General features: G+C 35.8%; 1 protein-coding gene across 29 annotated transcripts in view; it reads right to left on the reverse strand.

Moving 5' to 3' along the window:
• Positions 1-15,320, reverse strand: part of VPS13B (vacuolar protein sorting 13 homolog B) — an 822,207-nt gene that overhangs the window by 652,713 nt on the left and 154,174 nt on the right. For all 29 annotated transcript variants that reach the window (XR_013528186.1, XR_013528187.1, XR_013528188.1 and 26 more), the window contains one exon: positions 1,592-1,773. Coding sequence is in view for 18 of the 29 variants with exons in the window: in XM_017965662.4 (XP_017821151.4) it covers positions 1,592-1,773 (182 nt within the window). In the remaining 11 variants the exon portion in view is untranslated. The remainder of the gene's footprint in view (positions 1-1,591; positions 1,774-15,320) is intronic.

Raw genomic sequence — 15,320 nt, forward strand, 5'->3', positions numbered from 1 at the left:
AGACACTGTTGGTGGGAATGAAAAGTAGGACAACTATTACGAAAAATGATATGGAAGTTCCTAAAAAATCTAAAAATATAACTATCATATGATCTAGCAATCCCACTTCTGCGTATATGTCCAAAGAAAATGAAATCATGTTAAAGAGACATCTGCACTCCCATATTCATTGTAGTATTGGTCACAATAGACAAGATATTGAATCAGTATACGTGTCCATTAAGTAATGAATGGATAAAGGAAATATGGCATATATCCACAACAGCTTACTATTCTGCCTTACAAAAAGAAGGAAATTCTGTCATTTAGGACAACACAGTTGAACCTGGAGGACATTATACAAAGTGAAATAAGCACATACTGCAAGATCGCACTTAAATGTGGAATCTAAAAGTCAAACTCATAGATAGAGAACAGAATGGTGGTTAGAGCAGAACAGTGGTTACAAAATGTGGGTAGAATAAGGTAGGGGTGGGTATGCAATAAAAAGATGCTGTTCAAAGGGTACAAAGTTTCTATTAGACAGGAGCAGTAAGTTCAATTCAAAAAGAAGATATATATATGTATCTCTGGGTGTGTGTTTATATATACACTAAAATTTGCATATTATGTCAGGGGATTCAGAAAACTATCTTTTCAAAAGCTCCAAGTGAAGAATCTCTAGCCTACTCCAACATTTATTATGTTATTCTTTATATAATGCTAAAAGCCGGCAACAAAACTAGTACAGCTTGAGCATCCCTAATCTAAAATCTCAAAATCTGAAATGCTCCAAATTTAAAACTTTTTGAGCATTGACATGATACAGGTAGAAAATTCTACACCTGACCTCATGTGATTAAGTCACATAAAATTATTTAAAATATTATATAAAATTACCTTCAGACTATGTGCATAAAGTATATGGGAAATGTAAATGAATTTCATATTTAGACTTGAGTCACATTCCCAGTATATATGTACATGCAAATATTCCAGATATGGAAAAAATCTGAAATTTGAAACACTTCTGGTACCAAACACTTTGAATAAAGGATAATCAACCTGTATTTTACTTTAGTCAATAGCTAGGCCAAATAAAAAAACTCTAATTAAAATATAAGGTCCCAAATGAAAACCTTCAAAAGCATCATGTAAGCACGAAAGTCACCTTATTTTAATAGATAAATTAAAAATAATGTTACTTTAAGCATAATTACACTTAAAAATGTAACCTTCAAAAACTACCTATGTGTTACCAACAAACCTAACATTATTATTTTAAACAGAAACAACTTAAAACAAGTATCCTGTACTTATACTTGATTTGGCTGTCACTTCAAACACATGTATTGATAACCTCAAGTTATCCAAAAGGTAAATTATGCAAGAAGCTGGTGAAAAATAGTTATTTGCAATTATGAAACATAGGCAGAAATTGGTAGGAAGGAAAAAAACTGGATGGCTTAACTCATAATCTGGATTTTCTATCTTCACAGAAACATATTACAATTTAAGTTGACCACGCTAGACATATGTATTTTAATAATAAAATATTAGTTGCCTCTAACACAAATTTTCCATATTCTTATCAAAAAGATTGTGCTCTTACCTATACTTAGGAAGATTTCATTTATCAAAACTTCATTCACTGCAGAAGAGCTGACATTTCCAATATGAGACCAACTTTGATATATTGCTTGCAAGAGAAGTGTCTGTGCTCTTGTAGCTTGAATTGTGAGATTAGGAAGTTCAAATATACCTTCAGTTATAGCAATCTGAGATCTTTTGGTCCTGCACAAGAAAACAGAAAGAATCACAATACAGTAAATAGCATTTACAGACAACAAAATACTAAATGACTTAGGTTGCAAAAGAAGAAAGGGAATATATCCAAAGTATTTCAAAATTTGATTAAACAAAATAGGCAATTCTGCTAACTTTGTGTTTCACTATTTCAGAAACTTTGAATAATAAAATATAAAAATACAAACTAGAATGATGCCCATATACACATATTCACCTACACATATAGTGCTCAAGCAACTACTGCATAATCAAGGCAGTTATCATAAGTAAAAACAAAAATGGTGCTTGTTAACTCTTAGAGAGGATTACTAGAAAAACCGTATTGTTCTAGATTTCTTATAGTAACATGTTAAATTCTGCCATTATCTCTATGAGAGAAGTACTGTCATTATACTAGTTTTGCAAATGGGAAAACCAAGACATACACAGATATACTAAGGTATCAAATGTTACACTACTTAAAAAAAGGAAAAATTAGAATTTAAATCCAGGCAAGCTGATCTGGAGCCCTCTATCCTAATACTTTTTTTCAGAGGTATTTATGAAGTATTTACATTATACTCAGGACTCTACTTGATAGTAAATGAAGAATTATTTTTAAAATTTCTGCCCTGGAATATCTAATTTGTGATCCCTTATTCATTTTGAATAAAGTGAACCATGTAGTTAAATTTTCTAAACAACAGCTCCTTAAAGTAAAGAAACACTTCAATGTGTCTATAAGCAACAAGTTTATACTGAAGTGCAAGCAAGATAAAATAGAAGAACAAAAAAAAAAGATAGATATAAAAAAAAATGGGGATGCTACTATAGTAGACTGTCACCTGCTCTTTCCTCAGCCCCACAAACCTTCCATCATTTGTCATTTTCCCAACTGTAACTACACATGGAGAGTACAAAACATCTCTTGTATATCACCTAAAAAGCTTCTCCCCCTACCTCTTATTCTAGCCACTGCTATGGAGACCAATTCAATGTAAACTTTCACTCGCCTAAGGACACCATGCAACATGAGACACGAGCAAACTGCTTTGCATTCACACATACAGAACATGGAAATGCAGGAATAAATGCTTCCCTCTTTTCTCCCACTTGCTGACTCGTCTCTGAGGAGGTCCCAGGAAACTGACGACTAAGAAAGATAAAAGACTAAAATAACTGAACAAAGCTTTAATGAGATGTGGGACACTATCAAGCAATTTGAAAAAAACTATAAACCCAAATATCTAAGAAGTTCAACAAACCCCAAGCAGACAAGAATTAAAAACATACCAAAGCACATTATAATCAAATTTCTGAAAACTAATGTTAAAGAGAAAAATACACCACATATAAAGAAATAAAAGCTAGAAAATGAAAACAGACTCCTCACCAGAAATCATATACAACAGAAAGCAACAAAATAACATGATTGAAATGCTGAAAGAAAAAAGAAAAACTGTCAGCCTCGAATTCAGAAAAAAAATCTTTTAAAAATGTAAGCAAAAGAGCTTTTTTATGACTAAACACTGGGAAGAATTCCTGACCAGCATATCTGTACTACAAAAAATGTTAAAGAAAATTCTTCAGGCTAAATGAATGTGATACCCGATGGAAATATTTGTGGTTCTATACAAAGAAATTTGCAAAGTGCTGGGAATGGTAAATATATGGGTGAAAGGAAGAAAGAAGAAAGAAGAAAGAAGAAGAAGAAGAGCATTCTCATTAACAAGATTAAATAATTAACTGTTTAAAGCAAAACTCATAACAACATAGTTCAGAGTTTACAACATACGTAAAAGTGGAATCCATAAAGCCAATAGCAAAGGATAGAAAAAGGGAAATGGAGGTTCTTACACAATGTGTTACATGGTATAACATTATTTGAAGGTAGCTGTGATAAGTAAAAGATGTAAACTGTGAACCCTAGAACACCTAAAGCCATAAAACAAACAGGTAAAACTAATAAAAGCAATAGTGGAGATTGTGGAATAAGAATGGAAAGGAGAGGATGAAACAAACTCAATCTAAATAAAGTTAGGAAAAGAAAACAAACAACAGATGGGACAATTAGAAAACCCACAGCAAGATACTAGAACTAAACCCCAAAATATAAATATTAAATCTCAAACGTCTAAGTATACCAGTTAAAGGAAAAGATGCTCAGATTATATTCAACAAAACATCCAAGATCCAACTATATATCCACTTTAAATATAAAGAAGATAGATAGGTTAAAAATAAAGGGGATAAGGGCATGAAGGAGTAAAGGAATGAGCACAACAAACACCACATAACTCTAATTTAAAAAGAGTAATGCATTAATATTAGACATATTAAACTTCAGAACACAGACTATTACCATAGATACAGAGAGATTTTTTTCATAATGACAACATGGTTAATTAAGTTTGTAGGCACTACAGATCTTCAAAATTCATAAATTTTTTTAAACACAGAACTGAAAAGAGGAATTGACAAATCCAAAAACTAAAGATTGACACTCTTCTCTCAGGAGTTGATAAAACATATAGAATGTAAGTAAATAATTAAAAACAAAAACACCACCATCAATGAACTTGGCCTTATTGACATCTGTAGAACACCCACCCAACAATAGCAGAATACACATTCACCAAGGCATACTATAAGAATATAAAAGCAAGTCTATGTAAAAAGAAAAAGGCTGAAATCATACAGTATACGTGCTGATCATAATGCATTTAAACTATAAATTAATACCATAAGGTTATGTATAAATCTCCAAATATCAAGAAGTTCAACAAATAAAATATAACTCAAATTAGTCAGAATGATGGTAGATAAAATTTAGAAATCAACACAAAAATAACAATTTTGAAAAATAATAAAATGATTTTAGAAAAAGATACTGATATCAGTATCAGGAAAGGGCAATATACAATATACATAATCAGTGTTCCTAAAGAGAAAAACAAATAGAAAAGGGATAGTATATAGAAATATTTATCAAAAAAATTCTACGTAAAATAAATGCCTAAACTACAAAGTGCACAATGTGTCACAAACAATAATGATTCTGAATGATCATTATCCTAGGAAAGCCACGGAACACCGAAAAACACAGAAAAAATTCTGCAGGGATTCAAACAGTTAAGGCAATGTGCAGTTACCAAGAATTCTCCAGAATTTCTCAGACTTTCTACTATCCTTCCTACCCTATCTACTACAGTCAAGTATATATAGTCAATTTACATGCACAATTCATCTATAATAGAATATAAGGCAATTTCAAGCTGTAACCTGATATACTGACATACTAATAGTGTCAAGTAATGGCTACCTTTGTAAATTCCAGACATGCTTTAATTTCTGTCATCTTTCATGACAATGAGCTCCTTATGTAGCCACTGCTATGGTAGGCATAGTCCTATTTGTTATAAACCTAATATCCTTCAAAGCCAAGATTCAGTTTTTACTTTGTAGTTTCTAGGTCCACTAATAAATGAGCTATAATGTCCTTCCTATTATTTAACTACTGAGGTGTCAGATGAGGCCTAGTTAACTTCATGCTTCATGTTGAAGCTGTTCTCTAAAAAAACCTATCAGTTGAGTAAATATTTATTAATTGCCTACTCTGTAAGCAGTTATATTCTGGCTACTTAGGAAATCGCCATTTTAAGATTCCAATGAACAAACCAAGAATTTTACAAAATTAAAATCCTTGTCCTCAGAGAGTTTACATTCTAGTGGGGAGCAGAGGAAGACAGAAATCAATAAACATAAGAAAGTTATAAGAGAAAAACTACGAGAAATAGAAAAAGTAGAACATAGCCAGCTTGGTCAACATGGGAAACCCCATCTCTATCGAAAATACAAAAAATTAGCTGGGAATAGTGGTAGTTGCCTGTAGTCCCAGCTACTCGGAGGCTGAGACGGCAGAATGGCTTGACCCCGGGGTGGAGGTTGCAGTAAGCCAAATTCATGCCGCTGTACACCAGCCTGAGCGTCAGAGTGAAACTCCATCCCAAAAAAAAAGAAACAGAAAGAAAGAAAAAGAAAAAAGTGGAACGTAAGTGGAATGGGACTGCTTCAGAGTCAAAAATTTTATATACAGTAAGTAGGCTTTATTATACAGATAGATCTTATTAAATTGAAACTTGAGCAGTCTTGAAGGAGGTAAGAGACAGCTACTTGGGTATCTCTGGAAAGTCTTTCGGGCAGATGCAACAGTTTATGAACAAAGGCCCTGAGGTAGAACTGAGCATGTCAAGTGCAAGCAATGGCAAGGAAGCTAGTGTAACTATAGCTGTTTGAGAACGAATTCACAAATTCAGTTGATTTCCTATGGCTTCATCTACAAGAAATATTTAAATAGGCTTTATATGGCCATTCAACTGAGATTTAATCCACGTCTGACTGTGGAGGGCTTGATTTCCCACATTTATTTGTATTTTTAAATTTCTTGTCTGTAGCCCTACTTTCAAAGATTTTCATTTAAGGCAGGATACAAATTTTAAAAATCTTAGTTCTAATTCTGGCTTAATTATTCGTTTTGTGTTTGTAGGGGAAAATTACATAACTTTTCAAAGCTGCACTTTCCTATTTAAAAAATAGGTAGAATAAACCCTACTCAATCTACCACAATCAACTCTAGTGAAAAATCAATTGTATTTAATATTTAAAACATCACAGATGCAATATTCTGTCCTAGGATCTGAGGAGACGAGCACCATCTTTAATTTTTTTAATTTTCTTTTTTAGACAAACTCTCACTCTTTTGCCCAGGTTGGAGTGCAGGGGCACAATCTTGGCTCACTACAACCTCCACCTTCTCCTGGGTTCCAGTGATTCTCCCGCCTCAGCCACCCAAATACCTGGGATTTCTGGTGTCTGTCCAGCTAATTTTTGCAATTTTAATAGAAACAGAATTTCACCACATTGGCCAGGCTGGTCTTGAATTCCTGAGCTCAGATGATCCTTGATCTCGCAAAGTGATGGGATTACAAGTATGGGCCACTGTGCCTGGCCACCATCTTTACACTCAAAGAATTCAGAATCTAGGAATAAGGTTGGATGTGGTGGCTCACACCTGTAATCCCAGAACTTTGGGAGGCCAAGGCAGGTGGATCACTTGAGGTCAGGAGTTCAACACCTGCCTGGCCCAAGTGGTGAATCCCCATCCCTTCTAAAAATATAAAAATTAACCGGATATAATGGTGGGCACCTGTAGTTTTAGCTACTTGGGAGGCTGAGGCAGGAGAATCACTTGAACCCTGGAGGCAGAGGTTATAGTGAGCCAACATCATGCCACTGCACTCCAAGCTGGGTAATAGAGCAAGACTCTGTCTCAAAACAAAGTGGGGAGGGGGTTGATCCAATATGGTCGAATAGGAACAGCTCCAGAGTGCAGTTCCCAGCAAAAACAACACAGAAGGTGAATGCTCACCACATTTCCAAGCAAGTTTTCACTGCTCACAGACCAGGAGATTTGCGGGAGGAAAAGTGCCACGGGTTTTCAGCACGGCTGGTGCCGCAGGTTGGCACACACAAACTCACACAAATCTGGGCGGCCGTTTCAACTGGCGCCTGGAACACCTGGGAGACAGAGCCACCCATTCAACTGAAAGGGAGGGGGCTGAGACAGGGAGCCAGGAGATCTGGCTCAGCAGGTACCACTCCGACAAAACAAGCAATCTGAAATGCTCTGGATTGAGAGTTTCGTGGCAAGCATAGCTGGACCCGGGAGAGTCCAGCTCAGTGGGGGGTAAGGGTGTCCCCTACTACCAAGGCAGTCAGCCAATACCAAGGCAGTTCACACAGCAGCTGCGCAGAGCCTGTGGCAGCTCAGCAACACTTCTGCTGGCAGACTGTGACTAGACTACTACATGAGGGGCAGGGCGTCTCTGAAAAAAGGCAACAGCACTTCAGGAACTTATAAAAAAGCTGACCTTCCTAGGTCAGAGCACCTGGGAAAAGAGGCAGTTATGAGTTCTGCTGCAGCAGACTGAAAGGTATTATCTGCCCAGCAGCTCTGCATGGAACAATGGAGCTTCCAGCACAGCACTTGAGCTCCTATAAGGGACAGACTGTCTCCTCAAGCAGCTCCCTGACCTCCACATACCCAAAAAGCACCTCATAAAGAAGAGCTCAGGCCAACATCTTGCGGGTATCCTTCGGGGACAAAGATAACAGAAGAAGAAACCAGCAGCAACCCTTACTGTTCTGCAGGCCCTGTGGGTGATCCTCAGGCAAGCAGAGTCTGGAGTGGACCTCCAGCAGTCCCACAGCAGAGAGGCCTAACTGTTAAAAGAAAACTAATAAACAGAAAAAAATAGCTTAAACATTAACAAAACGGATGTCCACTCAGAGACCCCATCCAAAAGTCACCAATACAGAGACCACAGGTGGATAAAGCCACTAAGATGGGAAGAAACCAGAACAAAAAGGATGAAAACACCAAAAATCAGAATGCTTCTCCTCCTCCAAGGGATCACAATTCCTCACCATCCAGGGATCAAAGATGGATGGAGAATGAATCTGATGAACTGACAGAAACAGGCGTCAGAAGGTGGGTAATAACAAACTTCTCTGAGCTAAAAGAACATGTGCTAACCCAATGCAAAGAAACTAAGAACCTAGAAAAAAGGTTAGGTGAGATGCTAACTAGAATAAACAGCTTAGAGAAGAATATAAACGACCTGATGGAGCTGAAAAACACAGCACAAGAATTTCACAAAGCATACACAAGTTTCAATAGCTGAACTGACCAAGCAGAAGAAAGGATATCAGAGATTACAGATCAACTCAATGAAATACAACAAGAAGGCAAGAATAGAGAAAAAAGAGTGAAAATAAATGAACAAAGCCTCCAAGAAATGTGAGATTATGTGAAAAGACCTAATCTATGTTTGATAGGTGTACCTGAATGTGACGGAGAGAATAAATCCAAGCTGGAAAATACTCTTAAGGATATTATCCAGGAGAACTTCCCCAACCTAGCAAGTCAGGCCACCATTCAAGTCCAGAAAATACAGAGAATACCACAAAAATATTTCTCAAGAAGAACAACCCCAAGGCACATAATCGTCAGATTCACTAAAGATGAAATGAAGGAAAATATGTTAAGAGCAGCCAGAAAGACAGGTCGGGTTATCCACAAATGGCAGCCCATCAGACTAACAGCAGATCTCTCTATAGAAACTCTACAAGCCAGAATAAAGTGGGGGACAATATTCTATATTCTTAAAGAAAAGAATTTTCAAACTAGAATTTCATGTCTACCCAAACTAAGCATCAGAGCAAAGGAGAAATAAAATCCTTTACAGACAAGTAAATGCTGAGAAATTTTGTCACCACCAGGCCTCCTCACAAGACCTTCTGAAGGAGGCATTAAATATGGAAAGGAAAAACCAGTACCAGCCACTGCAAAAACATATCAAATTGTAAAGTCTATCAACACTATGAAGAAACTGTGCTAGAATTAGATATTTGCTGCCGCATAGAAAAATTAGTACTGAGACAAAGGATTTTTCAGCAATGCAATTTTTACTTCCTGGACTGCAGGAAGGGTATTCTCACTTGCCATTTTGCCACGAGAGGACAATGAACAAAGGAAAACAAACAAATTTATCCCTTACGCATTTGGAGTCATCCTTACGGCTGTATCTGATCTCCATTGGCTGCAGCCAGACCTCGCAATTTAAACTAAGAAATAACCAAAATCAGCACTAAACCAAAGGAGATTGAGATACACAAAACCATTCAAAAGACTAACAAATCCAGGAGGTGTTTTGAAAAAATTAATTAAAAAACACACTGCTAGCTAGACTAGTAACAAAGAAAAGAGAGATGATCCAAGTAAACACAATTAGAAACAACAACAGGAATATTACCAATGACCCCACAGAAATATGAATAACCATCAGAGAAGATTATGAACAATACTATCCACACAAACTACAAAATCTGTAAGAACTTTGGGAGGCCAAGGTGGGTGGATCACGAGGTCAAGAGATAGAGAACACCCTTGGTCAACATAGTAAAACCCCATCTCTACTAAAAATACAAAAATTAGCTGGGTGCGGTGGCAGGCACCTGTAGTCACAGCTATTTGGGAGGCTGAGACAGAATTGCTTGAACCCAGAGGCAGAGGTTGTAATTGAACTGAGATCATGCCAGGGCACTCCAGACTGGCAACAGAATGAGACTCCATGTCAAAAAAAAAAATCTAGAAAAAATAGATGAATTCCTGGATACATACACCCACCCAAGACTGAACCAGGAAGAAACTGAATCTCTAAATAGAACAGTATTGGGAGTCAAAATTGAATCAGTAATAAGTAGCATATCAGCCAAAAAAAGGCCCAGGACCAGATGAATTCACAGCAGAATTCTAGCAGATGTGCAAAAAAAAAATTGTTACCATTCCTCCTGAAACTACTCCAAAAACAGTGTCCTCATTCTATGAGGCCAGCATCATCCTGATATCAAAACCTGGCAGAAATATAGCAACAACAAAAAGAAAACTTCAAGTCAACATCTTTGAAGAACATCAATGCAAAAATCCTCAGCAAAATACTGGCAAACTGAATCCAGCAGCGCATCAAAAAGCCCAGCCACCATGATCTACTGGGCTTTTATCATGGGATGCAAGGTTGGTTCAACATATAAAAATCCATGTTATGGCTGGCCATAAACAGAAGATTGAAAGCAGATCCCTTTGTTATACTACATACGAAAACCAACTCAAGATGGATCAAAGACTTAAATGTAAAATTGCAAACTATAAACACCCTGGAAGACAACCTAGGCAATAACATTATGGACATAAAGAAAAAAAAAGATTTCATGACAGAGACTCCAAACACAACTGCAACAAAAGCAAAAACTGACAAATAAGATCTATTTAATTAAAGAGCTTCTGCACAGCAAAAGAAACTATCAAAAGAGTAAACAGACAACCTACAGAATGGGAGAAAAATTTTGCAAACTGTGCATCTGACAAAGGTCTAATATCCAACATCTATAAGGAACTTAAATCTACAAAAAAAAAAACACACATTAAAAAGCAGGCAATGGACATGAATAGACACTTTTCAAAAGAAGACCTAAATGCAGTCAAAAAGCACATGAAAAAAAAATGCTCAATATCATTGATTTTCAGAGAAATGCAAATCAAAACCACAATGAGATACCATCTCACACCAGTTACACTGGTTATTATTAAAAAGGTAAAAAAGGTGCTAGAGATGTTGCAGTGAATATAAACACTGACACAGTGCTGGTGGGAGTGTAAATTCGTTCAACTATTGTGGAAAGCTCGGTGGTGATTCTTGAAAGACCTAAAAACAGAAATAGCACTCAACCCAGCAATCCCATTACCAACTATATATCCAAAGAAACATAAATTGTTCTGTCATAAAGACACATGCACATATATGTTCAACGCAGCACTATTAACAGCAGCAAGACATGGAATCAAACTACATGTTCATCAGTGGTAGATGGATAAAGAAAATGTGTTACACAAACACTAAGGAATAATATGCAGTCAAAAAAGAAAATGACATCATGTCCTTTGCAGGAACATGGATGGAGCGGGAGGTCATTATCTTTAGTAAACTAATGAAAGAACAGAAAACCAAATATCACATGTTCTCACTTTTAAATGGGAGCTAAATGATGAGAACACATAGTCACACAGAGATGAACAACAGACACTGGGCCCAGTCAGAGGGTGAAGGGTAGGATGAAAGAGAGGATCAGTAAAAAAAAGTAATGGGTACAACACTTAATACCTGGGTATCAAAATAATGACAAACTCCCATTATATAAGTTTACCTATATAACAAACCTGCACTGTACCCCTGAACTTAAGTTTTTAAAAAATTAATACAAATGCAAAAGCAAGATATCAGCATTATCAATATATCCAACTGCCCCCTACCGCAACCTTGGATTACCAAACAGTTTCTTAATTCCTCCATGAAACAAACTTCACTTAAAACCTCCCTGAAGTGGTATGGCATCAGAATAAAGGGCAGAGTAAGGAATGTCCCAAAAGTCTGTCCTTTCATTAAAGCAACAAAAAAGCTGGCAAAAAACTGTCAGAAATTAACTTTTTCAAGAGTCTAAAAACTAACCAAGAGCATGCTGCAAACAGAAGAACACTTAATAAAGAAAACCCCACTGAATCTTAGAAAGAACTATAATCTTTGTGGTGTTTTCTTTCATTGCATCCCCCAGTCCCTACAGCTCACAGTCTCAGTATAGGCAACAGCAGAACAGTTTTGATTCACAAAGAATTGTGGTAATTTGTTTTGACATGTCTGTCTGGTGGCTACCTCCTGGACCAATTCAAAGAGCTTGCTTGATCTTTCTTAATTCAGAACTCACCCAAAGGTAAAACAATTACCCAGGGACATTTGTAGAAAATATATACAAGCAAATAAATTGGTGTTTCCTGCATGTAACAATGAATGCAAAACTGGGCAAACAACAGGTTAACCAAAAATTTAGACTGGAACTTGATGCTTTGAGTAATATGAACGCTGAACATTTCTCACATTTTCTAAGAATTAGAAGGCCATAATCATGCCAAAACAGGTCTGTGTGCATGCAGAGGAAAGACTAGCAAAAGACCTAAGCTTTCACCTCAGGTTTGTTTTCAAGGCCTGCACAAAAAAGAAGCAAAGGCTAAAGCAGAGTTGTAAAATGCCTGGTTTAGTTTTGAAGGCATCCTCCATCAGAAACCATTAAGGCCAAAAGGCAGTGCGATGAAATATTCAAAGTGCTGAAAGAAAAATACTATAAACCAATTATTCTAATTCTGGCAAAACTAATCTTCAAAAATGAAGTAGAAATCTCTTAACAAAGGAAAGTCCAAGATCACAAAGCTTGACTGGTGCATTAAACCAAACATTTAAAAAATAAACACCAATTTTTTCAAACTCTTGCAAAAAACAAAAGAGGATGGAATCTTTCCTAATTCCTTTTTGAGGCCAGAATTACCCAAGGGACCTCATATCGCGAAAATAATCTTGAAAAAGAAGAAGAAAGTTGAAAAACTCACACTTTCCAATTTCAAAACATACTACAAAGGTACAGTAATCAAAAAAGTGTCATACTTGCATAAAGATAAACATAGATGAATGCACAAAAAATTAACACCAAAGCCAAAGGCAACGGAAGAAACCTATAGACAAATTTCCCTTAAAAACTAGAGGCATAAATTCTTAATAAAATACTAGGAAAATAAAATTCAGCAAAATATCGAAAGGATTATACACTATGACAACTAAGAAATTATCTCAGGAATAAGAGTGTGGTTGAACATAAATCAATCAGTGCAATACATCACATTAACAGAATAAAGGATTAAAAATGTTCTATTAACACAGAAAAAGTTAAGTATTGGATGCGAGATTGAAATAATCAACCAAGACAAAAGTATGCCAAATTGCAGGGTCTTTATTGCCGGTGACCACGGAGGACTCACGTCTCTCCAACCCGGGGCCCCGAACTCAGGGGGAGCAGGGTATTTAAGCTGAAAAACCACATCCTGGATGCAGGGCAAGCAACTCTACAGAAGCTTATCTTGGTAACTACTGATAAGCAAAGGCCAGACAGTTACTAATAAGAAAAAGACAAGCAGCTTTACATGGTGTGCGTTCTTTAGAGCAAGCTAGCAGTTTTGTTTACAGAAGCCAAGGTCAGCAGTTATTGTAAGGAGAATGGGACAGTACAACTTATTTTTGGAAAAAACAGCATTGTCTTATAAAATGACGTTGCTCAGGCTCTAACTCTAGGCCCGCTATAGCACATAAGCATTTGACAAAATGTAATAATCTTTCATAATTAAAAACTCTTAGCAAAATAAGAATATTAGAGAACTTCTTCAACATGATACAAGGCATCATACTAAGTGGTAAAGACTGAAAGCTTTCTTCCAAAATCAGTAACAGGACAAGTGACTCTGTTCTTATCATTCTATTCAACATTGTAGTAGAAGCTCCAGTCAATAAATTCAGCAAGAAAAATAAAAGGCATTCCGACTGTAAAGGAAGAAGTGTATGATTTTTACTAGTCACAGACTTCATGATCTTATCCACAGAAAACCATAAAGAAACATACACACACAAACAAACAACTAAAACTGATTAAGTGGCCAAGCTCATTGGCTCACACCTGTAATCCCAACCCTTTAGAAGGCCAAGGTAGACAGATACCTTGAGTTCAGGAATTCAAGACCAGTCTGGGCAACATGGCCAAACCCCATCTCTATTATTTTTTCTTTTAATAAGCAGGGAAAAAACTAACAAGTGAATTCAAGAAAGTTGCAAGATACAAAGTAATTACACAAAAAACACTTTAGCAACTACACACTTACAATGAACAACCCAAAACTGAAATTAACAAAACAATTCCATTAACAGTACTAAAACAAAAAAAAAAAAAACACTTAGGAATAAATTTAACAAAGAGGCATAAAATCTGCATACTTTAAAATATAAAATATCGTTAAAGGAAATTTGAAAAGACTTGAATAAATGGAAAGAATTCCCATGTTTATGGATTAGAACATTTAATATTTTAGAAATGGCAACACTCTCCAAATTGACCAACAGATTTAATTCAATCTCTATCAAAAGCCCAGCTATCTATTTTGAAAAAATGAACAAGCTAATCCCAAAATTAATATGGAGTTTCAAGGGATATCAAATAGCAAAAACAATCTTGAAAAAGAAGAACAAATTTGGAAAACTCACAATTCCCAATTTCAAAACTTACTACACAAAGGTACAGTAATCAAAATAGTGGCACACTTACATAAAGATAAACACATAAATGAACACTAAAAATGACAGTAAAAATAAACCGATAAATCCATGGCCAATTGATTTTTGAAAAGGATGGATGTCAAGAACAACCAATGGGAAAAGAACATCTTTTCAGCAAATGGTTTTGGAACAACTGAATATGCCCATACAAAAGAATAAATTTAGACTAATACCTCAAGTGATATATAAAAATTTGAAATGGATCAAAGAGCTAAAATTATAAAGGTCCTAGAAGTAGGCAGAGATATAAATCTCCACAATACAGAATTAGACAATAGTTGCTTAGCTATAACAAGAAAAAAGCCACAGAATAAAAAAGATAAACCGCACATCATCAGAATTTTAAACTTTTGTGAATCAAGAGATACTATCAACAAAGTGAAAAGCCAATTTACACCAAGGGAGAAATATTTGCAAATCATATATCTAATAAGGGTCTAGTTTCCAGAATATTAAAAAACTCCCATAATGCAACAAGAACAAGATACACAGCCCAATTTTCAAAGTGAACATAGGACCTGGAAAGACATTTGTCCAAAGAAGATATAAAAATGGCCAATAGCACATGGAAAAACACTCAACATCATTAGACATTAGAAAAATAAAATCAAACCCACAAGATACTGCTTCACACACATCAGAAGGGATGAAATTTTTAAAAATAAAAATAAACAGAAAGTAACAAGTATGGCCTGAATAGGTAGAAACTGGAACATCGCACACAGAGGGGTA

This window comes from Callithrix jacchus, chromosome 16 (genome assembly GCF_049354715.1).
Source record: "Callithrix jacchus isolate 240 chromosome 16, calJac240_pri, whole genome shotgun sequence".
Lineage (NCBI taxonomy): Eukaryota > Metazoa > Chordata > Mammalia > Primates > Cebidae > Callithrix > Callithrix jacchus.